Source organism: Pseudoliparis swirei, chromosome 2, assembly GCF_029220125.1.
Source record: "Pseudoliparis swirei isolate HS2019 ecotype Mariana Trench chromosome 2, NWPU_hadal_v1, whole genome shotgun sequence".
In the NCBI taxonomy this organism is placed as follows: Eukaryota; Metazoa; Chordata; class Actinopteri; order Perciformes; family Liparidae; genus Pseudoliparis; species Pseudoliparis swirei.
In genome coordinates, this window is record NC_079389.1 from 23,172,377 (window position 1) to 23,196,122 (window position 23,746).

General features: G+C 44.2%; 2 protein-coding genes across 2 annotated transcripts; both read left to right on the top strand.

Moving 5' to 3' along the window:
• The first annotated feature begins 12,790 nt into the window (after positions 1-12,790).
• On the top strand, positions 12,791-14,260 carry LOC130202947 (serine/arginine repetitive matrix protein 1-like). Its single transcript, XM_056428847.1, has 4 exons — positions 12,791-12,867; positions 12,942-13,887; positions 14,045-14,160; positions 14,238-14,260. Exons 2-4 carry the CDS (start codon positions 13,247-13,249, stop codon positions 14,258-14,260), a joined length of 780 nt encoding a protein of 259 aa, XP_056284822.1. The 5' UTR covers positions 12,791-12,867; positions 12,942-13,246.
• A 7,130-nt stretch (positions 14,261-21,390) lies between these two features.
• Positions 21,391-22,555, top strand: LOC130206012 (uncharacterized). The gene is made up of 2 exons (XM_056433682.1): positions 21,391-21,569; positions 21,644-22,555. The coding sequence occupies exons 1-2, from the start codon at positions 21,543-21,545 to the stop codon at positions 22,307-22,309; spliced, it is 693 nt and encodes a 230-aa protein (XP_056289657.1). The 5' UTR covers positions 21,391-21,542; the 3' UTR covers positions 22,310-22,555.
• Positions 22,556-23,746: the final 1,191 nt, after the last annotated feature.

Sequence of the window (23,746 nt, forward strand, 5' to 3'; positions counted from 1 at the left end):
ATTGGGTGAGCCAGCCAGGAGGGGCTGGCTCACCAAATGTTAGTGGCTTGAGTTCTTGATCGGGGTGTGCTGACTAATCTACTTCTGGTTTCTAGAGTCTTAAAGTAGGATGGGAGCATTCAGGTATCAAGCGCCTCATTTATGGAACCAGCTTTACCGTCAGTCCTGCAGGGAGACAGTCGCCTCATGTAGACTGAAGACTTTCCTCTTAGTCTTGTAGTTAGGGCTGAATCGGGTTCACCTGGTCCAGACCTAGATATGCCGTTAGTCTGTTGGATGTTCAGGATACACAGCACCTGTTCTTTCTCCTTATGGATGAATTTGCATCTCCATTGCACATTAACTCTAATTTCTCCCCAGAGTCCTTTTGACTTAACATCTCATAGGGTCCATTGACCCTGGCTGGGTCTGATGCCTTGACTCTGCCCACTCCTCCTCTCCATCTGTCTGATGGATCATGGAGGTCTCCATCGTGGTCCATGCCTACTACAAACTATTCATACACTTTGTCATATTCATTGAATGTGTTAACTCTAATGATTCCTTCTGGTCACATGACATCTATTGTTCTGTCCATCCTGGAGAGGGATCCTCCTCTGTTGCTCTTCTGAAGGTTTCTTCTGGTTTTTTTCCCATGAAAGGGTTGTTTGGGAGTTGTTCCTGATCCGATGTGAGGTCAAAGGACAGGAACGTCTGTGTACAGATTGTAAAGCACTCTAAGGCTAATGTGTAATTTGTGAGAATGGTCTATACAAAATAAACTGAATTGAATCAGGAGTTTTGGACTTTTTTTGAAAAACACACCTTTAATCTTCTTGACATTTAGACTCAGACATGATTCATTCAGCCAGTTTGTGATCCTTTCTGATGAAAGTGTTAGCTTTTCAGCTGCTATCTCAGCAGTTTTGGGGTGTGTACACAACAGTGTCATCTGCATACATTTGAAGTTCTACACCTTCACATTGTTGAGGGAGATCATTGATATACAAGCTAAACACTCAGGGACCCAACACTGACCCTTGTTGAAAAAACAATTAGTGTTGAAAACATCTTATTTTCCTATGGAACTCAATATGAAAAGTTAAGCATTTTTCTAAAGAAGAAGACAAGTATCATTTGTTCTGTAACCTGCACCCAATCACTGCATAATGTGTCTGCCGTGTGGACCGCTGTGGTACTGCAGCTTCCTGGATTGATTGGTTGATTGACTCTCAGGTGCTTCAGGACACACATGAAGCAGTGATTGGGTGCAGGTTGATATAAATGCTACCTGTCTGCTGCACACACTCACAGAGCAGCTTCAGGGCAGTTGGGTCACTAGTGCTGTGGACAGGCTGCTTGCATTAGAACACAGACATGGCTTGTGGAGTTCATTTGGGGTGTGCTTTTGCTGCTGCTTTCAGTGTTTTTAACTCTGTTCTATTTGTGACTGGGTTTCTTCATTTGTCTGCAGGATCTTGCTGATTTGTTTAGTTCAAGCAGAGCATGCGTTGTTTGTGGGCTACACAAGGTGAGCAACACACTCGTGTCACTGGTATCGGTGTGATTTTACTAGCCGGATTTAAACTCTTTTCTCTTGCAGCTCGGGGACAAAACGGCAACACGCATGTTGGCTTCTCTGGGCAGAGGGGTGGACTTGGTGGCAGCTATCCCCAGAATCAACTCAGACATGCCTCTGGTTCTCCTGGCTCAGCCCAGAGCAGTAGCTTCAACACAGTCCCTGAAGTTAGTGGTGGTTATAGCCAGAGATTTCCCAGTAACCGCTCCACACAAACTGTTTCGCAGCTGGCTAAAAGTGTCTTTGCTTCAGGCAAGTTGGTGCAGAGCAGCTCTGAGTCAAAGCCCAACTGGCAACCGACCAGGTGGAGTCAGAGAACTGTTCAAAAGATGCCCAAGAAGAAGCCGTTTGCCTTTTCTGGTTCTATCGCTGATGGCAGTTCTCTCAGCAAGTACGATAAAACTCCGATTAGCGAGAAGAGAACTCGGCCAGTTCAGCAGGGAACACCAAGTAGGAGCAGCTATCGGTCCAGCAGTCCTGCTTCTCTTCAGAGTCCCAGAGGAAGCTTCAAGTCTTCAGCTGTTCCTGAAACACCAGCCTCCTCTGGGAGGAAAGGTTATTCTCGTCTGAAGTCTTCCAGCCAGTCCAGAGCAGGTGCTGCTGCGTCACGAAGAATCCCTGTTCGGACCAAGACCTCAGCCAGTGTCGCTGCTAGGAGAGTGTCTTCACGTCGGAGAACCAAACTGAGAAATAAGCCCAGCCCGACTCGGGCTGTGAACTAACCAGCTGGTTCCTGTGAGTGTGAGTAACCTCCCTTCCTCCTGGACCAGCAGTACGGGGCCCTCGGGTCAGGGGTTCGCTCCGTCCAGAACCTACAACATCCCTCAGAGCTTTGGTGGCTTCGCCATCAGACGGCTGAAAGAACCTGCTGACCAGAAGGAAGTGAGTGTTGGGAAGCCACAGCAGGTCTACGGGGCCCAGCAGGCCCCTGCTGCTGTGAAGCCCGACCACGTGGCCCCCCAGAGGCCCCTTGCTCCTCCTCTGCGCTGGGCCTACGTGGCCCCCCAGAGGCCCCTTGCTCCTCCTCTGCATCAGGTCTATGTGGCCCCCCAGATGCCCCTTGCTCCTCCTCTCCATCAGATCTATGCTGCCCCCCAGAGGCCCCTTGCTCCTCCTCTGCATCAGGTCTACGTGGCCCCCCAGAGGCCCCTTGCTCCTCCTCAGCATCAGGTCTACGTGGCCCCCCAGAGGCCCCTTGCTCCTCCTCTGCATCAGGCCTATGTGGCCCCTCAGCGGCCCTCTGCAGCATTCAAGCCACAGGTCCTGAGTATCCGTCCGGAGGCCAGTTGGAAGAGGATGAGGCCCCCTGGGGGACGGTAGCAGGTGAGTGCTTCATTACATTGCCGTTCTATAAACTTAAATTTAGTTTAAAACTTTTTTTCCCTATAGGTGCAGCTGGACTCCTGGGATGAATGTCAAGTGTTTTTTAATTAAAAGATATTTACCATTACAGCTTGTACGTCTTTATTTTGCTGTGTGGTGCTAGTAAATGCCTAGTAGTCTACATGATACTGATTGTTAAGATGTATTATAAAAAAGATATGGAAAATCTTAAGTGACTAACTGCAAAATGGTTTTAACACTACACATCTGGCTCTGAAGAAAAGGTGGTGGGGCCTGTTGACTAATATTTTGCCTGTGTTGGCAGACTTGTACCAATAAGATTTTTTCCGTCCCCATATTGTGTTGGGTTGAATTGTACTGTTTACTACTCTGCTCAAAGGCTGTAGCCTAAACACCTTTTCGGAATTTGATTTTGCATGAATTATTTTAATGTACACCGAATAACATACATGTTCGGCAGGCACGTGCACAGACATTTTAGGGGGCAGGTGCTCAAACCAAAAGAAAGGACACCCAATGCCAAAAAAAATTCTGACAGAGTTGAAGCATAAGCAGCAATACACTGATGATGCTGTCCTCAACCTGCATCTCCTCTGGCAGCATCAGACAGCTAGCTTACATTTTCTTTATGAATAAAGATGAATTATTAGATAACAACAGTACAAGCATTCTGATTGGCTAATGGGTGTCATGCCAGCCACGTATTGCCCTCCTCCTCGCTGCACTCAAAAGTGGGACTGAGCTCAATTAATATTTACTCAAATACTAGTAACCTTTACATAAAAAATGTGTGTGGAGTCTGGCATATGTTGATTTAATACAATTTGAATTATTTATCAATTGCATTTTACTCTTGTTTGAATATCAGCTCAAAATCATTGAGTAGAATTTAATCATTTTATCAGTAAAGTCAACAATGTCAAAAAATTAATAAATTCTACTCAATGATAACTTCAGTTTTAAACGCCGTACACTTCCGCCCAAGGAATTTGCGCCACACCTGACTTTCCGGTACACAAAGCTGGATTTATTCTTAGCAAACTAGGTTACCGGTAACTTACTCTGAACGGTAAACCTGCTCCGGTTCAGGGTAGATTTCAGGATTGATTAAATAAAATTATATTTCAAAACTCGGTGAAATTACAGACATCTGTAAATTAACAAGCTAACTTAATTTAAGTATTATGCTAATAATACAAAATAACATTTTTTGCCCATTTTTGTAAAGAAAAATGACGGTCATTTTTACAGTTTTCATAACCCTCCTGTCGCCTTCGGGTCAATTTGACCCGATTCAATGTTTAATGTCGGTGTTCTTTCGGGAGTCAACAAACAAAGTACCTCACACTTAAACTTGGAAAACAATATTAATTCTAATAATTTTCTGGAGATTTTAATAGCTGGGGTCATATTGACCTCAAGGGTAAAATATGTTAGTAAATATAAAGGTAACAGGCGGGTTAAACATTGAATCGGGTCAAATTGACCCGAAGGCAACACAAGGGTTAAATGACATACAAATTCACTTTTTTCATTACAATAAACATATTGCAGTTTTTTTAAGAGTACAAAGTAGAAGAAATAATGATAAGTTTTGATACTTGTTCTTTAGAGGAGCATTATAGGGCGACCGTGAGTATTTGCTGTTGTGTCCAGTGTCCAATATTTGTAATCAGAACTGATAATGAATGAATTAAAATAAATTCTGAAACACTAACATCTTTTTAAACACACACATGCATACACACATACACACACAAACACACTACTCTGCCAACTGACCCTTAACCTCCTATTTGTCTTACATATTATATTTACCTAAATATAATACATTGAGGTCATGGGGTGAAATCGCCTCCAAAATCTTGACGAGGAAAATCCTTAAAACCAGTCTTTTAGTTAATTTTTCCACCAACTCAGATATGTGGATCCTCTTCAGATTTAAAGAGGGACATCTGAATATGAATACCCTAAAGTTTGGGACTGATAGCTGTAAGTTAAGGGCCCCCAAAAAGGTCCAAAGGGTCAAATTGGGCCTTATTCTCTTATAATCGCATATTTTTTGACAAGTGCAAAAATTGTCATAATCTCCTTAATATTAGTCCTGGATATCCAAGATTGAACACAAACACTCAAGACAGGGCCTACAATGAGGTGATGGGGTGAAATGTCCCCCAAAACACCCACAATAGTTAAGTGGCTGTCTGAAATCCAGGACTTGAAGAGGGTGTGTGGCTTTGTAAATCTGAGACCCTGTTAAGAGTTTGGGCTGATTTTAGCTTCTTTTTTTCTTAACATGTCAGAGCTTAGCTTTCTTTTCCAGGTTGTAACTACTCCCAAATGGGGCCCAACCGGCTGGCAATGTCTAGCACTTAGTATCCCTGCTTGGTAGTGGTTTAAAAACCGAGAAGACAAAAAATGCACTCCTTCAAAGGTTCACAAGTCCTCAAATATTTGTAATATATGACAAATCTCAGTTATGATGTTCTACCAGTCTGTTGGACCAGTGCTCTGGACTTCTCCGTACTCTGCTGGGGGAGCAGCATTGTAACTGGAGAAAACCAACCGACTCACTAAACTGGTGTGGAAGGCCGGCTCCATCATTGGCAAAGAGGACTATCCGGAACAGGTGGAAGAGGACATGAAGAAATGTTTGTCCATATTGGAGAACCGGACCACCCTCTCCACCACCTACTGCAGGGACAGCGGAGCACGTTCTCCAACAGACTGCTTTAGCTCTGCTTCACAAGGACAAACAGGAGAACATTCCTGATACAGGAGAACATTCTTGATAGAGGAGAAACTTCCAGATACAGGAGAACCTTCCTGGCAACTATTAGACTTTACAATAAATCACCTCTGGCCAGATCCTCCTCAAATTGAACAACATCAATGAACATTGCACCACTTTCACTTTATATACACTTAGATACACTGTATTTACTTTCATTTTTTTATTATTTTTTATTTCCTTTATTATTTAACTTCTTAAATGTAATATATCCTGTCCTACTATTGTATTATTCTAAGAATCTAGTTACTAGAGAAGTAAACAGCACAGACAGAGACAGACAGACAGCCCGTCCAAGAGAGAGAGAGAGAGAGAGAGAGAGAGAGAGAGAGAGAGAGAGAGAGAGAGAGAGAGAGAGAGAGAGAGAGAGAGAGAGAGAGAGAGAGAGAGTGGTGGCAGTGACTCTCCGCTCTCTGAGGTCAACAAAAAGCAAATTGGTGAAGCTTCAGGTTCTCAGCTCGAGCCTCTCTCTTTGCGAGCTCTCAGACAGATGAGCTCAGACAGAGATTTGGACAAAGCCAATGTACACTGACAGCGTACAGCTTTGTGAGATGATTTCTCTAGGGTGACTTGAATTTCTGAGAGCTCTCTTGTGGGAGGAGTGACTTTCTGGTCGCGAGAGGGCTAGTAGAGAGTGTGTCTGCGTTTCTGGGTGCTCTGCAGAGCTTCTGTGTGTCTGGTTAATTGAGCCTGTGGTTGATTTTCTTTTGTGTCGTTCTTTAGTTTCGGTTGTTTTTCTTCGTTTGTTGTTGTTTGTTGTCTTACTTTGGTAATGTAGTTTATTTTTTAGCTTACTTGTTGTAGCTTTAGCTGTGTTTTATAGGTTTGTTAGTTGTGTCGGTGCTTTTCACGTTTGTTTCATCAACTGCTACGTACCTAACCTTCATAGGGTTTCACTTGCATTTAGCTAAGCTGGTTAACACTTCAATGTGTGACCAAGCACCATGATAAGGAGCTCACGTGAGGTACCACACACACGTGACCTAACACTGGTTGGACACGAGACCGTGTCGACACGACTCTGTGACCGTCGACGTGGTTGTGACGTGATGGTCGGTGGACGTCTGTTCGTTTACGTGACTGACTGGACGCGTCTTGGGTGGCGACGCTGTTCACGACTCTGTTGACTGGCTTCCAACTGCTGTGGCGTTGATGCAGTGTTCATGATCATGCATGATCACGTCTTCATTGAGTGTCCACATTATCAGATGAGACGTCACATGGTTTTTCATTTCCAAATCTTCATTTACTCATGACATTTAAAAGAAAAATTGTCATTTTTCCTCATTTTCATTATTTCATCCATTTTAATAATTCAAATTATAATCCTTTTAATGTTTAATAAATTTCAACAATAATTAAAATCCATTTAAAATTTATTTCAAAAACAATTTAAAACATTTTTTTGCAAGTTTTTGTTTTTAATTATTTTTTTTTTTTTGCAATTATTTGAGAGCATTACAGATGTTTTAGGGACCACGACCTTACCGGAGCAGCAAAGGATATTTGTTTTTAGAATCCTTTTTTGAATCTGCAGAGGCAACATTGCAACACACAGACATTAGACAATTTTCATTGAAAGCATTGAAAAGCATTTTTTTTGATATTAATGATTGAATTTTTTTTTTGTTTTACTTTGATGATTTTGATTTTTTACTTTTTTGATTGAGTATTCCCTTTTGTTTTTTTTTAGATGATACTTGTTTCTTTTTTTGTTTGTTACAAGTTTGTTCAGTGATCGGATTCAAGTTGTTTTGATGGTTGTGTTGGTACTAGTTGTTTTAAGTTCAGTAGTTTGTTGTACAAAACAGTCAAGTTGTTTTTTAGTTACATTATAATTTGTTATATGTTATGTTTTAAAATTGTTTTTGAATTTTTTGTTTGTCTTTTAAATTTTGATTTTAATTATTGTCTTTTATTGTTAAGTTAAATTTGTGTTAATATTTCTAAAAGGTAATTCTTTCTATCTTTGCATCATGTCAATTCACCTGGATGCAGTCTGGACATTTCCTGATGGACCTGTCTGTCTTCTGGTTCCAATGAAGTTTTTGTCTTACAGTCAGTGAGTTGACAGTTTTTATTTTATTTGTTTTTCTTCAGTTTCAGTCTTTTTTGTTTTTTTTTGCTTCTTTTGTTCAACTTGTTAATTTGTCACTCATTTGAAGCTTTTGTTGGTTTTTGTTTTTTGTTATTTTTGTTTTTTTTTTGTTTTTCAGTTTTCTTCTTGTTTTTTTTGTTTTTTTACACAATGCTTTTGTAAATGTTTTATGTTTGTTGCAATAAATGTGGCAAATGCTTACAAACAATAAATTTTAAAAAAAGCAAAAGATGTAAACAAATTAAAGAAAAAAAAAAATGCTGTTGTTTAAAATGAAAAAATAATGGCAACAATAAAAATTAAATTTTTTATTAACTTCATTTAAAATAATAATAAAACAAAAAAAATTAAAAAAATTCAGTTACATTCTTTTAAATGTAAAATTCAGTTTATTTCAAGTATTTTTTGAAATTTTTCATTAATAAAATTTAATAAAATAAGATATTTTTTAATTTCAGTAAAAATAAATAATAAATCTTTTAATCTAACTTATTTAATTTATTTTATTTTAATTAATTAGTTTATTAAAAATTTTTTTTTTAAATTATAAAAAATATTTTTATTTATTTATTATTTAATTAATTACTTTAATATTTAATTTTTATTAAAATTTTTTTATTTGGTTTTAATTTTTTGTAATTTTTTAAATAAATTTAATTAATTTTTTTAAATTTTTTTATTTTAATTTTAAATTAAATTTTTTAAATTTTTTCAATTTAATTTTTTTATTATTTATTATTTTATTTTTTGATTTAATTCAAGTTTTTTTGGTCATTAATGATTTATTCATTTCTGATTTTTATGTAATTTATTGAGTGTTGCCTTTCAAAAACAATTTGAGAGTGTGGTCTGACAAAGTGGATGTGTAGCTCGAAGTGGAAGGCCAAAGTTGGGTATTCCACCGTGACAACAGCCAAGAGCAGTGGCCCTCAAACCTCATGCAGGCAGATTTCGCTCTCCTGATTAGCTGCCTGGGCAAGTGTTCTTGCTTTCAGCAAGTCGCCTCCCCGTAGTTGCCGCTCGAAGTGTTCTTGAGCAAGGCACTGAACCTAGTTTTGCTTCCCGGCCTTGAGTTCCCTTTATAACTTTTAAAACACTTAAGGATGTTGCAGAGAAAGAGTTTCCTTGGATGGGCCCTCTGAAAGAGAGCCATTATTTTTTACAGTCTGGCGAAAAATTTTGCCAAATCCTGTTAAATAGACCAAACTCTCTCTCTTCTCTCTCTATCTCTTTTCTCCTCTGGCCACTCTCTCTCTAGACTAGCCCCTTGAATTCTCTAAAAATTCACACTCTCTCTCTTCTCTCTCTCTCTTTTCTCTTGAATTCTCTCTCTCCCTCTCTCTCTCTTCTCTCTCTCCCCCTCTCTCTATTCTCTAAACATAACTAACGTCAGTAAACAGCTGGATGAGGCTTTGAAATCACGGAGTATTTGTTTAGGAACCGTCGGACCAGTGACGTCATGTTTTCAGCAGCGCTAATGTTGTGGTTGATTTATCACAAAACAACGTCAGGGGACAAACACCGTCAGGTGTGTCTGGTGGGCAGAGGAGAAGGAGGTGCAGCCGTTCGGTGGCGCGAGGAGCACTGCGCGGAGGAGGAAGTGGAGGAGGGAGAGGGAGGGGCGCGGCGGGGGGAGGGAGAGGAGGAGGGGGCTCGTGAGCGCCGCGGAGCGGGTCTAGGCGAAATTCTCACAAGAACTCAAATAAATGCCCCGTCGGATATTAAAACACATTTGGGGCAGTGGCGGGCCGTGGGCCTGGGGCCTGGGCCTTCAGTGAGGTCCTACACAGTCCCACCCGAATTAATCCACCTCTTATTCCTCTCATTATGATGCCATGGCTCTAGACCAGGGCTGCTCAATACGTCGATCGCGACCTACCGGTCGATCGCGGCGTAGTATTGGTAGATCGCATGACATTAAAAAAAATTGGCCCGCCCCCGTCATTTTCTCTATAGCACGTCTTTGTTCATTTATTAAACTAAACAGCCGTCTGATGTTGATCGTATCTACACAACAGCATGTCATTTCTCTCGGCTCTCCGTCTCGCGCGCTGCAGAATGCGCGCATCGGGACGGAGACAAAGAAGAAGAAAAAAGTCCTCCTTACGATGGTCTAACTTTTCTTGAAAAGTTCGTCTTGAGAAAGGCGTTAAAAGTATATGCTCGACCAAATCGACATCTTCTCCTCCTTCCGCCATTGTGGGTTGAAAAAACAGCTTTGTAGTCCGCGAATTAATTCCTTTATCAAATTCAGTTTCCTAGTTCTGAGGTTCTGCATCTACCTGCCCATAGGACCCGCCTCTCAATATTGGTAATCCAATCAAAAGACGTGCAGCACTCCGCCTGCTCGCTGCTCCTGTGCCGGTTCCGGGGCCTTCTAGAAGGCCTAGAGGAGCCAACTCTAAAGCTGATTGGTTGACACAACATTGGCATTCCCATTCACTTTAAACTACCAGCGCCCGCAATGTTGATTCTGAAGGCCTAAGGGCAGATGTTAGCCCCCTGGCAACACACGATGGCTGAATATGATTGGATAAAAGATCTAACATAAAGACCAGACCTCCAAATCTCAACCTGGCGCTGGCAGCAGCGCAACCAAGAGGAACGCTATGAAATTAAGAGAATAACTCTTACTCTGGGAAATAATTGAATACATATTTGTGGGGAAATATATTTAGAAAAAAATATATATTCTGATGTTTAGGCCAGCAGAGAAGGCCTTGCTGGCCCTGACGGCCCGCCACTGATTTGGGGGGACTTGATGACAGAAAGAGTAATGTTTATTCTTAAATACGGATGAATAAAAAAAATGTGTCTCCAGCAAAAAGGGCACTTTACTCATCCAGGGCAAAGGGGCTGGTGCTTGAGCACCACTAGGGCTCTATCTGTGCACGTGCCTGATGTTCGGTGTCGAGGGAATTCACAGGTTTAATTTAGCATTTTTAAGGTGTTATTACTGTAACCATAGCAACACCAAACCAATAGCTCGTAGTCGTCAGTCTCCGTTTTATTGCAGATTTTGCTAAAGAGAGATTGTTCAGACTTCTTTGCTTCATATTTACTAAGTAAAAACATGACATGTTCATTTGTTTTGATCAATTATGCCACAGTCCAATAATATCACATTACCATTTACACTCGTGGGGTTCAATAAATGATTTCTGAGTGTCTTCATCTCACGGTTGCAGGTTGTCCTGTGAGGTAATCCATCAGACGTTCTTTCCTCCTCACAGACCGAAAGTCACCAATGCAGAAACTTTAGAAACCGTCTTCCTGCTCCCCTTTTTCTTCGACTCGTCTTGCATCGGTCAGTCTGAGAGCAAAGGCCGCCTGGCTCAGGCCTGGCTCCCGTGGACCCTCCTGGCTGGCTCGCCAATTGTAGTGGCTGGAATTAATTCTTCTGGATCGGTGCTGACTCATCTCTTAACCTGGTGCTGTATGAATCTTGGAGTGGAAGAGTTTCTCTGTTAATCTGGAAGGAATGAAGTTTCTGAATCAAAATTGCCTTCATCCGTTTTATTCCTTGCAAGGAGGAAAAGTCCGTCACAGCTTTCAGGGAACTCTGACTCAAGATTTAACGACCAACAGTCACAGCCTTCTTTATATAGATTTAGGTTACACCTCCCAGTCAAACAAACAATTGTTAATTCTAAATTATATGATAAAGTCAAAGAAGAAGTCCTACCTCCTGGAAGGTCAGCTCCTTATCTTGATCAGGCCCCCGAAAATGTGTATGTACTGCCCCTAACACTCTCTGGTTCCATAACCCCCCTTTGTGAAAAGCCATTAGTTTTATGAAGGCAGGCTGGTCTACTCCCTATGTTCCCGCTACCCAAAATCACAACCCACAATAAATTACTGATCACCTAAGATATACTTTCACATAATGACATTACTATATTTTACCATTACAACCTGTATCCATCTCCTATCTGACTGCTCGGTCAGACGCCTCAGAATACTCGGGTACGTGACCTTAGAAATCAAACACCCACAGGAAACAGTTTGAATCAGAGTTCATTTCACTCAGATTTATTTGTAACAAATTTCAAATAAGTTGAGTTGGGTCTGTTATTAAAGACAACCTCCTTCCTCGTCTCTCATTCCAAACCTGGGAAGCATAAGATTGACATATTATTCATAACATCACACTCAATGCATGTGCAGCCTCTGTACATATTTCTCGTCACTTAGTTTACCCCCGTACACAAGTTAAAGCGGTTGCTTTAAGGAATGTGGCTGTTCTCGCTGACATCTCCCTCCTGGTCATTCTCTTATTGTGTCTGAGCCTCCCAGACCTTGGTCTACAGTCTTTCTACCGGTTATACTGGACCAGCACAACGTCACTGTGTCTGTCTACGTCTGGCATTCTTGTAACTCACGTCTGGGAGATGGATGTGTGTGTGCTCCAAGTCATCTTTGGAGTTGTAATTTAAGCCGAATATAAAACTATACATGAGTACAACACACTTTCCTCTATAGGTTGTGGCAGCATACGATATAATAGATTTTCATTCCACACATTAGGGTAACTGTTTCATGGCAAACTAACTATAACTTTTCATGGCTGCTGATGAACAGCTTTTAATTTTTTTATGTTTGACATGAAGTATATTCAATTATATTTCTTCCTGGTGTAGTCTGGTGAAAAAGTCTTAAGAATGTGTTTCCAGTGTGGAACGCTGTGGTACTGCAGCTTCCTGGATTGATTGGTTGATTGAATGGTTGATTGGTTGGTTGATTGATTGATTGGTTGATTGGTTGATTGACTCTCAGGTGCTTCTCGAGACACATGAAGCAGTGATTGGGTGCAGGTTGATATAAATGCTACCTGTCTGCTGCACACCCTCACAGAGCAGCTTCAGGGCAGTTGGGTCACTAGTGCTGTGGACAGGCTGCTTGCATTAGAACACAGACATGGCTTGTGGAGTTCATTTGGGGTACGTTTCTTTTGCTGCTGCTTTCAGTGTTTTTAACTCTGTTCTATTTGTGACTGGGTTTCTTCATTTGTCTGCAGGATCTTGCTGATTTGTTTAGTTCAAGCAGAGCATGTGCGTTGTTTGTGGGCTACACAAGGTGAGCAACACACTCGTGTCACTGGTATCGGTGTGATTTTACTAGCCGTAGATTTAAACTCTTTTCTCTTGCAGCTCGGGGACAAAACGGCAACACGCATGTTGGCTTCTCTGGGCAGAGGGGTGGACTTGGTGGCAGCGATCCCCAGAATCAACTCAGACATGCCTCTGGTTCTCCTGGCTCAGCCCAGAGCAGTAGCTTCAACACAGTCCCTGTAGTTAGTGGTGGTTATAGCCAGAGATTTCCCAGTAGCCGCTCCACGCAAACTGTTTCACAGCTGGCTAAAAGTGTCTTTGCTTCAGGCAAGTTGGTGCAGAGCAGCTCTGAGTCAAAGCCCAACTGGCAACCGACCAGGTGGAGTCAGGGAACTGTTCAAAAGATGCCCAAGAAGAAGCCGTTTGCCTTTTCTGGTTCTATCGCTGGTGGCAGTTCTCTCAGCAAGTACGATAAGACTCCGATTAGCGAGAAGAGAACTCGGCCAGTTCAGCAGGGAACACCAAGTAGGAGCAGCTATCGGTCCAGCAGTCCTGCTTCTCTTCAGAGTCCCAGAGGAAGCTTCAAGTCTTCAGCTGTTCCTGAAACACCAGCCTCCTCTGGGAGGAAAGGTTCTTCTACGTCTACGAAGTCTTCCAGCCAGTCCAGAGCAGGTGCTGCTGTGTCACGAAGAATCCCTGTTCGCACCAAGACCTCAGCCAGTGTCGCTGCTAGGAGAGTGTCTTCACGTCGTAGAACCAAACTGAGAAATAAGCCCAGCCCGACTCGGGCTGTGAACCCAAGCCAGCTGGTTCCTGTGAGTGTGAGTAACCTCCCTTCCTCCTGGACCAGCAGTACGGGGCCCTCGGGTCAGGGGTTCGCTCCGTCCAGAACCTACAACATCCCTCAGAGCTTTGGTGGCTTCGCCATCAGACGGCTGAAAGAACCTGCTGACCAGAAGGAAGTGAATGTTGGGAAGCCACAGCAGGTCTACGGGGCCCAGCAGGCCCCTGCTGCTGTGAAGCCCGCCCAAGTGGCCCCCCAGAGGTCTCTTGTTCCTCTGCGCCGGGCCTACTTGGCCCCCCAGAGGCCCCTTGCTCCTCCTCTGCATCAGGTCTACTTGGCCCCCCAGAGGCCCCTTGCTCCTCCTCTGCATCAGGTCTACTTGGCCCCCCAGAGGCCCCTTGCTCCTCCTCTCCATCAGGTCTATGCGGCCCCCCAGAGGCCTCTTGCCCCTCTGCATCCTTCAAGCCACAGGTCCTGAGTGTCCGTCCGGAGGCCAGTTGGAAGAGGTTCGGGCCCCCTGGGGGACGGTAGCAGGTGAGTGCTTCATGACATCTTGCTGTTCTATAACCTTGAATATGGTTTCTAACTTTGTTCTGTCTTCTTCCCAATAGGTGCAGCAGGAGTTCTGGGATGAATGTCTGGTGTTTTTGAATAATAAAAAAATAATTTCCATCTTTGCCTTGCTTCTCTTCACTGTGTGGTGCTAGTAAATGTCCAGCATGTCAGCATAATGCTGAGTTTTTGGTATTAAGATGCATTCTGTAAAACCCTAAAATGATGCATTTAGAAAGAAATTGAAAATGGTTAAAGAGAAACTTCCCCCAAAATGGCTTAAATACTTTATATCTGGCTCTGTAGGAAAGGTGGGGTGGCTTTCTGTAAATCTGTTTCCACGTACCGTTGCATAATCTGCCCGTGAGGCCATTTGTACAGACGAGGGATTCTTTCCTGTCATTCCCAATAGAGGTGGGTTACCTTGTGCATTGGGTGAGCCAGCCAGGAGGGGCTGGCTCACCAAATGTTAGTGGCTTGAGTTCTTGATCGGGGTGTGCTGACTAATCTACTTCTGGTTTCTAGAGTCTTAAAGTAGGATGGGAGCCTTTGTAACAAGTGTAAATGCTATTGTTGATCTGTTATTTTGAATGGTGATTTGTCCATGTATTATTGTATCTATTTGTGTTGAGGGTTGATTGGAAATTGTTTTGTCTGTCTGCTGAGTAGCCTGATCAGATATCTGGGGTCGTTTGCTTTTGGCTGCGCCTGGATACTCAGGGGGATTTCGCGGTGTTTTCCTCATTCTAGTAAAGCAGCTTGCTGTGGAAACACCACAATATCACTCATGTGATTATTTCTCCCCTTATTCAGGTAGGATGACGTTGTTCTGCAGTGGTGAAATGTTTGTGATGAGTCCGAGGCTGCGAGAGAATGTATGTTAAAATAAATTCAGAGATAAAAGTGTAGAGGGTATTTGGCCATGTAGCGTTAGCGCCGATTAGCTCGTTAGCTAGCGCTAGCGCCGATTAGCCCGTAGGCTAGAATCATCGCTGTGAAATGCAGTTGTGTTGTGTGGTTCATCTGTTGATGCTGTATCTATGTAACAATGCTGTTTGTTTTGTTAATGTTTATATTGTAAATGTGTCAAAGTGATTCTAGTAAAGCAGCTTGCTGTGGAAACACCACAATATCACTCATGTGATTATTTCTCCCCTTATTCAGGGGCGAAACACCTTCAGGTATCAAGCGCCTCATTTATGGAACCAGCTTTACCGTCAGTCCTGCAGGGAGACAGTCGCCTCATGTAGACTGAAGACTTTCCTCTTAGTCTTGTAGTTAGGGCTGAATCGGGTTCACCTGGTCCAGACCTAGATATGCCGCTAGTCTGGATGTTCAGGATACACAGCACCTCTGTTGTTCTTTCTCCTTATGGATGAATTTGCATCTCTCCATTGCACATTAACTCTAATTTCTCCCCGGAGTCCTTTTGACTTCACGTCTCGAGTCCATTGACCCTGGCTGGGTCTAATGCCTTGGCCCTGTTGACTCTGCCCACTCCTCCTCTCCATCTTTCTGATGGATCATGGAGGTCTCTATCGTGGTCCATGCCTACTACCAACTATTCATACACTTTGTCATATTCATTGAATGTGTTAACTCTAATGATTCCTTCAGGACATCTATTGTTCTGTCCATCCTGGAGAGGGATCCTCTGTTGCTCTTCTGAAGGTTTCTTCTGGTTTTTTCCCCATGAAAGGGTTGTTTGGGAGTTGTTCCTGATCCGATGTGAGGTCAAAGGACAGGAACGTCTGTGTACAGATTGTAAAGCACTCTAAGGCTAATGTGTAATTTGTGAGAATGGTCTATATAAAATAAACTGAATTGAATCAGGAGTTTTGGACTTTTTTTGAAAAACACACCTTTAGTCTTCTTGACATTTAGACTCAGACATGATTCATTCAGCCAGTTTGTGATCCTTTCTGATGAAAGTGTTAGCTTTTCAGCTGCTATGTCAGCAGTTTTGGTGTGTGTACACAACAGTGTCATCTGCATACATTTGAAGTTCGACATCTTCACATTGTTGAGGGAGATCATTGATATACAAGCTAAACACTCAGGGACCCAACACTGACCCTTGTTGAAAAAACAATTAGTGTTGAAAACATCTTATTTTCCTACGGAACTCAATATGAAAAGTTAAGCATTTTTCTAAAGAAGAAGACAGGTATCATTTGTTCTGTAACCTGCACCCAATCACTGCCTAATGTGTCTGCCGTGTGGACCACTGTGGTACTGCAGCTTCCTGGATTGATTGGTTGATTGATTGATTGATTGATTGACTCTCAGGTGCTTCTCGAGACACATGAGGCAGTGATTGGGTGCAGGTTGATATAAATGCTACCTGTCTGCTGCACACGCTCACAGAGCAGCTTCAGGGCAGTTGGGTCACTAGTGCTGTGGACAGGCTGCTTGCATTAGAACACAGACATGGCTTGTGGAGTTCATTTGGGGTACGTTTCTTTTGCTGCTGCTTTCAGTGTTTTTAGCTGTTCTATATCTGACAGTTTCTTCATTTGTCTGCAGGATCTTGCTGATTTGTTTAGTTCAAGCAGAGCATGTGCGTTGTTTGTGGGCTACACAAGGTGAGCAACACACTCGTGTCACTGGTATCGGTGTGATTTTACGAGCCGTAGATTTAAACTCTTTTCTCTTGCAGCTCGGGGACAAAACGGCAACATGCATGTTGGCTTCTCTGGGCAGAGGGGTGGACTTGGTGGCAGCTATCCCCAGAATCAACTCAGACATGCCTCTGGTTCTCCTGGCTCAGCCCAGAGCAGTAGCTTCAACACAGTCCCTGTAGTTAGTGGTGGTTATAGCCAGAGATTTCCCAGTAGCCGCTCCACGCAAACTGTTTCACAGCTGGCTAAAAGTGTCTTTGCTTCAGGCAAGTTGGTGCAGAGCAGCTCTGAGTCAAAGCCCAACTGGCAACCGACCAGGTGGAGTCAGGGAACTGTTCAAAAGATGCCCAAGAAGAAGCCGTTTGCCTTTTCTGGTTCTATCGCTGGTGGCAGTTCTCTCAGCAAGTACGATAAGACTCCGATTAGCGAGAAGAGAACTCGGCCAGTTCAGCAGGGAACACCAAGTAGGCGCAGCTATCTGTCCAGCAGTCCTGCTTCTCTTCAGAGTCCCAGAGGAAGCTTCAAGTCTTCAGCTGTTCCTGAAACACAAGCCTCCTCTGGGAGGAAAGGTTCTTCTACATCTACAAAGTCTTCCAGCCAGTCCAGAGCAGGTGCTGCTGCGTCACGAAGAATCCCTGTTCGGACCAAGACCTCAGCCAGTGTCGCTGCTAGGAGAGTGTCTTCACGTCGTAGAACCAAACTGAGAAATAAGCCCAGCCCGACTCGGGCTGTGAACCCAAGCCAGCTGGTTCCTGTGAGTGTGAGTAACCTCCCTTCCTCCTGGACCAGCAGTACGGGGCCCTCGGGTCAGGGGTTCGCTCCGTCCAGAACCTACAACATCCCTCAGAGCTTTGGTGGCTTCGCTATCAGACGGCTGAAAGAACCTGCTGACCAGAAGGAAGTGAGTGTTGGGAAGCCACAGCAGGTCTACGGGGCCCAGCAGGCCCCTGCTGCTCTGAAGCCCACCCACGTGGCCCCCCAGAGGCCCCTTGTTCCTCTGCGCCGGGCCTACTTGGCCCCCCAGAGGCCCCTTGCTCCTCCTCTGCATCAGGTCTACGCTGCCCCCCAGAGGCCCCTTGCTCCTCCTCTGCATCAGGTCTACACGGCCCCCCAGAGTCCCCTTGTGCCTCCTCTGCATCAGGTCTACGCTGCCCCCCAGAGGCCCCTTGCTCCTCCTCTGCATCAGGTCTACGCTGCCCCCCAGAGGCCCCTTGCTCCTCCTCTGCATCAGGTCTACGCTGCCCCCCAGAGGCCCCTTGCTCCTCCTCTGCATCAGGTCTACGCTGCCCCCCAGAGGCCCCTTGCCCCTCTCCATCAGGCCTATGTGGCCCCTCAGCGGCCCTCTGCATCATTCAAGCCACAGGTCCTGAGTGTCCGTCCGGAGGCCAGTTGGAAGAGGTTGGGGCCCCCTGGGGGACGGTAGCAGGTGAGTGCTTCATGACATCTTTCTGTTCTATAACCTTGAATATGGTTTCTAACTTTGTTCTGTCTTCTTCCCAATAGGTGCAGCAGGAGTTCTGGGATGAATGTCTAGTTTTTGAATAAATACATATTTATTTGCCATCTTTGTCTTGCTTCTCTTCCATGTGTGACGCAATTAGAAAGAAAAGGAAAATGTTTATAGGGAGAAAACTTACTAAAATGTCTTAACCCTCCTGTTATGTTGCGGGTCAAATTGACCCGTTTGAAAATCTAGGAAAAATATTTAAGTACTCTTTCTGTATAAAACTTCTTCTGCTTACCTTATTTAGTGTAATCAACGTCCAAAAAAAAATCATGTATTTGCAAACCCCCCTGCAGGTTTATATAACAGATTATGTTCCCGGGTCAATTTGACCCGGTTGTGAAAGTGAAGGTTTAAAGTCATCAAGAGTCACGTTTAGACTATTTCTTTCTTTGTAAATGTAGGACAGTCGTTCTTACTCCCTCCCACCAAGTTTCAACACACACTCGCACGCACACGCACACACACACACACATCAGCACACACACCCCGTTCACAACCCCATATATAAAGTTGTACACATTTCAAACTTCAAACAAAAGAATCAGGTGGTTGTTATGGAAACCATCTCTATCCTGCTGTGTGGCTATCACCCGACATGAGAAGCACACTTTACAGAACAAACAATGTTTATCATCTTCTCACTTTCCCCCTAAATACACCTTTATTGTAAGTCGCTTTGGATAAAAGCATCAGCTAAATGACATGTAATATGGGACACTAATGTGAGGGTTTCTTTTTTGTCTCAACTAATAAATATGTAGTATAGTACTTCTAATATACTGTGACTGGGAGAGACACACCCTGTCTCATCCCAATCTCAGACCCACACATTCTCTTTCTAACGACCCCACCTGTGCGAGAAATACAGATACGATTTTGACGGGAACCTTTATTTTTCTATGCGGGAAAACTCCACGCACGCCTTAGTAGGGGAGGGGCCAAACATACAAAATGGTTGCTGAGAAGACCTACAACATTACACTCTGCAGATACATACGACTGCACCAAGAGGATGACTGTGTGCTGGTCTTTGGTCATCTTTTATCATATATTTAATGCATCTTAACACTAAAAATAAACATAACTAACATTTACTTTCAATACAAATCCTTTATGACTCATTTCATTTGGCTTGATTTTTAGTGGGCGGGTCATTATGACCCTGAACAGCACAGGTGTCTCATCTCTATTGATCTACATCACCCCATGAGAAGAAAAAAATATTACAAAATGCAAATAAAATTTAGGAGAAAATACATGTTATGGTAGACTAATGCAATTTAGATTTAGATTCTTTCAATGTTCCTAAAAAATAGTTTGAACATGTATTTTTCATTAAAATGAGTGAGTGCTCCTGATTGAACTCTGATCTATGGAGGGGTGAATAACTCAATTCCACTAAAAACTGATTTAATTGTTAGTAATGTTGTTGGTGATGAGGTACAAACTATAGTTTTTAGAATTTTTTGGTTTCTGGCCACTTTTGGATGATTCAACATTAACCGGGTCAAATTGACCCGGGAACATCACGGCTGTATGTAAGAAACGAACATAACAGGAGGGTTAAATACTTTATATCTGGCTCAGTAGGTGAGGTGGTGGGGCTTTCTGTAAATCTGTGCCCACGTCCCGTTGCATAATCTGCCCATGAGGACATTTTTACAGACGAGGGATTCTTTTCTGTCTTTCCCAATATTGAGGTGGGTTACCTTGTACTATGGTCACCGTGCATTTGGCGAGCCAGCCAGGAGGGGCTGACTCACCAAATGGTAGTGGCTTAAGTTCTTCATGACCGATGCTGACTAATCTACTTGTGGTTCCTAGAGTCTTAAAAAGTAGGATCGGAGCCTTCAGGTATCAAGCTCTTTTATTCAACTAGCTTCCACCTTCGTCTGGGAGGCAGTCACCTCATGTAGACTGAAGACTTTCCTAAGTCTTATAGTTGGGGCTGAATCGGGTTCACTTGGTCAAGCCCCTTATGCTGCTATAGGCTTATAGCTGATGGGGGACGTTTAGGATACACCGAGTATCCATCTCCTCTTCTCGCTGCTTATGGCTGAATTTGCATCTCTATTGCACATTATTAACTCTGCTTTCTCCCCGGAGTCCTTGTGACTTCATGTCTCATAGGGTCCATTGGCCCTGGCTGGGTCTGATGCCCCGCCCACTCTCTGCCTGGATCATAGAGGTCTGGATCGTGGTCCATGCCTACCACCAACTATTCATACACTCTGTCATATTCATTGACTGTGTTTTCACTAATGATTCCTCCTGGTCACATGACATCTATTGTTCTGTCATGTTCTCCTCTGTTGCTCTCCTGAAGGTTTCTTCCATTTTTCCCCCATGAAGGGTTATTTGGGAGTTGTTCCTGATCCGATGTGAGGTCAAATGTCAAAGCTCAGGAACATCTGTGTACAAATTGTAAAGCACTCTGAGGCAAATTTGTGAGAATGGTCTATACAAAATAAACTGAATTGAATTGGGAGTTTTTCAAATTTTTTTTTTAGAAAAACACACCTTTAGTCTTCTTGACATTTAGACTCAGACATGATTCATTCAGCCAGTGTGTGATCCTTTCTGATGAAAGTGTTAGCTTTTCAGCTGCTATCTCAGCAGTTTTGGTGTGTGTAGACAACAGTGTCATCTGCATACATTTGCAGTTCTACATCTTCACATTGTTGAGGGAGATCATTGATATACAAGCTAAACACTAAGGGACCCAACACTGACCCTTGTTGAAAAAACAATTAGTGTTGAAAACATCTTATTTTCCTACGGAACTCAATATGAAAAGTTAAGCATTTTTCTAAAGAAGAAGACAGGTATCATTTGTTCTGTAACCTGCACCCAATCACTGCATAATGTGTCTGCCGTGTGGACCACTGTGGTACTGCAGCTTCCTGGATTCATTGATTGGTTGATTGGTTGATTGATTGATTTATTGGTTGATTGACTCTCAGGTGCTTCTTGAGACACATGAAGCAGTGATTGGGTGCAGGTTGATATAAATGCTACCTGTCTGCTGCTCACCCTCACAGAGCAGCTTCAGGGCAGTTGGGTCACTAGTGCTGTGGACAGGCTGCTTGCATTAGAACACAGACATGGCTTGTGGAGTTCATTTGGGGTACGTTTCTTTTGCTGCTGCTTTCAGTGTTTTTAACTCTGTTCTATTTGTGACTGGGTTTCTTCATTTGTCTGCAGGATCTTGCTGATTTGTTTAGTTCAAGCAGAGCATGTGCGTTGTTTGTGGGCTACACAAGGTGAGCAACACACTCGTGTCACTGGTATCGGTGTGATTTTACTAGCCGTAGATTTAAACTCTTTTCTCTTGTAGCTCGGGGACAAAACGGCAACACGCATGTTGGCTTCTCTGGGCAGAGGGGTGGACTTGGTGGCAGCTATCCCCAGAATCAACTCAGACATGCCTCTGGTTCTCCTGGCTCAGCCCAGAGCAGTAGCTTCAACACAGTCCCTGAAGTTAGTGGTGGTTATAGCCAGAGATTTCCCAGTAGCCACTCCACACAAACTGTTTCACAGCCGGCTAAAAGTGTCTTTGCTTCAGGCAAGTTGGTGCAGAGCAGCTCTGAGTCAAAGCCCAACTGGCAACCGACCAGGTGGAGTCAGGGAACTGTTCAAAAGATGCCCAAGAAGAAGCCGTTTGCCTTTTCTGGTTCTATCGCTGGTGGCAGTTCTCTCAGCAAGTACGATAAAACTCCGATTAGCGAGAAGAGAACTCGGCCAGTTCAGCAGGGAACACCAAGTAGGAGCAGCTATCGGTCCAGCAGTCCTGCTTCTCTTCAGAGTCCCAGAGGAAGCTTCAAGTCTTCAGCTGTTCCTGAAACACCAGCCTCCTCTGGGAGGAAAGGTTCTTCTACGTCTACGAAGTCTTCCAGCCAGTCCAGAGCAGGTGCTGCTGTGTCACGAAGAATCCCTGTTCGGACCAAGACCTCAGCCAGTGTCGCTGCTAGGAGAGTGTCTTCACGTCGTAGAACCAAACTGAGAAATAAGCCCAGCCCGACTCAGGCTGTGAACCCAAGCCAGCTGGTTCCTGTGAGTGTGAGTAACCTCCCTTCCTCCTGGACCAGCAGTACGGGGCCCTCGGGTCAGGGGTTCGCTCCGTCCAGAACCTACAACATCCCTCAGAGCTTTGGTGGCTTCGCTATCAGACGGCTGAAAGAACCTGCTGACCAGAAGGAAGTGAGTGTTGGGAAGCCACAGCAGGTCTACGGGGCCCAGCAGGCCCCTGCTGCTGTGAAGCCCACCCACGTGGCCCCCCAGAGGCCCCTTGCTCCTCTGCATCAGGTCTACTTGGCCCCCCAGAGGCCCCTTGCTCCTCCTCTGCATCAGGTCTACTTGGCCCCCCAGAGGCCCCTTGCTCCTCTGCATCAGGTCTATGTGGCCCCCCAGAGGCCCCTTGCTCCTCTGCATCAGGTCTACATGGCCCCCCAGAGGCCCCTTGCTCCTCTGCATCAGGTCTATGTGGCCCCCCAGAGGCCCCTTGCTCCTCCTCTGCATCAGGTCTACGCTGCCCCCCAGAGGCCCCTTGGTCCTCTGCATCAGGTCTATGTGGCCCCCCAGAGGCCCCTTGCTCGTCCTCTGCATCAGGTCTATGCAGCCCCCCAGAGACCCCTTGCTCCTTCTCTGCATCAGGTCTACGTGGCCCCCCAGAGGCCTCTTGCTCCTCCTCTGCATCAGGTCTATGCAGCCCCCCAGAGGCCCCTTGCTCCTCTGCATCAGGCCTATGTGGCCCCTCAGCAGCCCTCTGCATCCTTCAAGCCACAGGTCCTGAGTGTCCGTCCGGAGGCCAGTTGGAAGAGGTTGGGGCCCCCTGGGGGACGGTAGCAGGTGAGTGCTTCATTACATCTTTCTGTTCTATAACCTTGAATATGGTTTCTAACTTTGTTCTGTCTTCTTCCCAATAGGTGCAGCAGGAGTTCTGGGATGAATGTCTAGTTTTTGAATAAAGAAATATTTATTTGCCATCTTTGTCTTGCTTCTCTTCCCTGTGTGATGCCCAGCATGTCTTCATAATGCTGATGTTTTGGTATCTTGTATAAATATGCATTTAGAAAGAATTGGATTTTTTTTTTTTAAAGAGACAAACTTACCCAAAAATGGCTTAAATACTTTATATCTGGCTCTGTAGGAAAGGTGGGTGGGCTTTGTGTAAATCTGTGCCACGTACTATTGCATAGTCTGCCCGTGAGGCCATTTTTACAGATGAGGGATTCTTTTCTCTTTCCCAATAGAGGCCAGGAGGGGCTGGCTCGCCAAATGGTAGTGGCTTGAGTTCTTCTGACTAATCTACTTGTGGTTCCTAGAGTCTTACAAAGTAGGATGGGAGCCTTTAGTTATCAAGCTCCTCCTCTTTTATGGAACCAGCTCTAACTTCAGTCCTGGAGTCAGACAGTTGCCTCATGTCGACTGAAGACTTTCC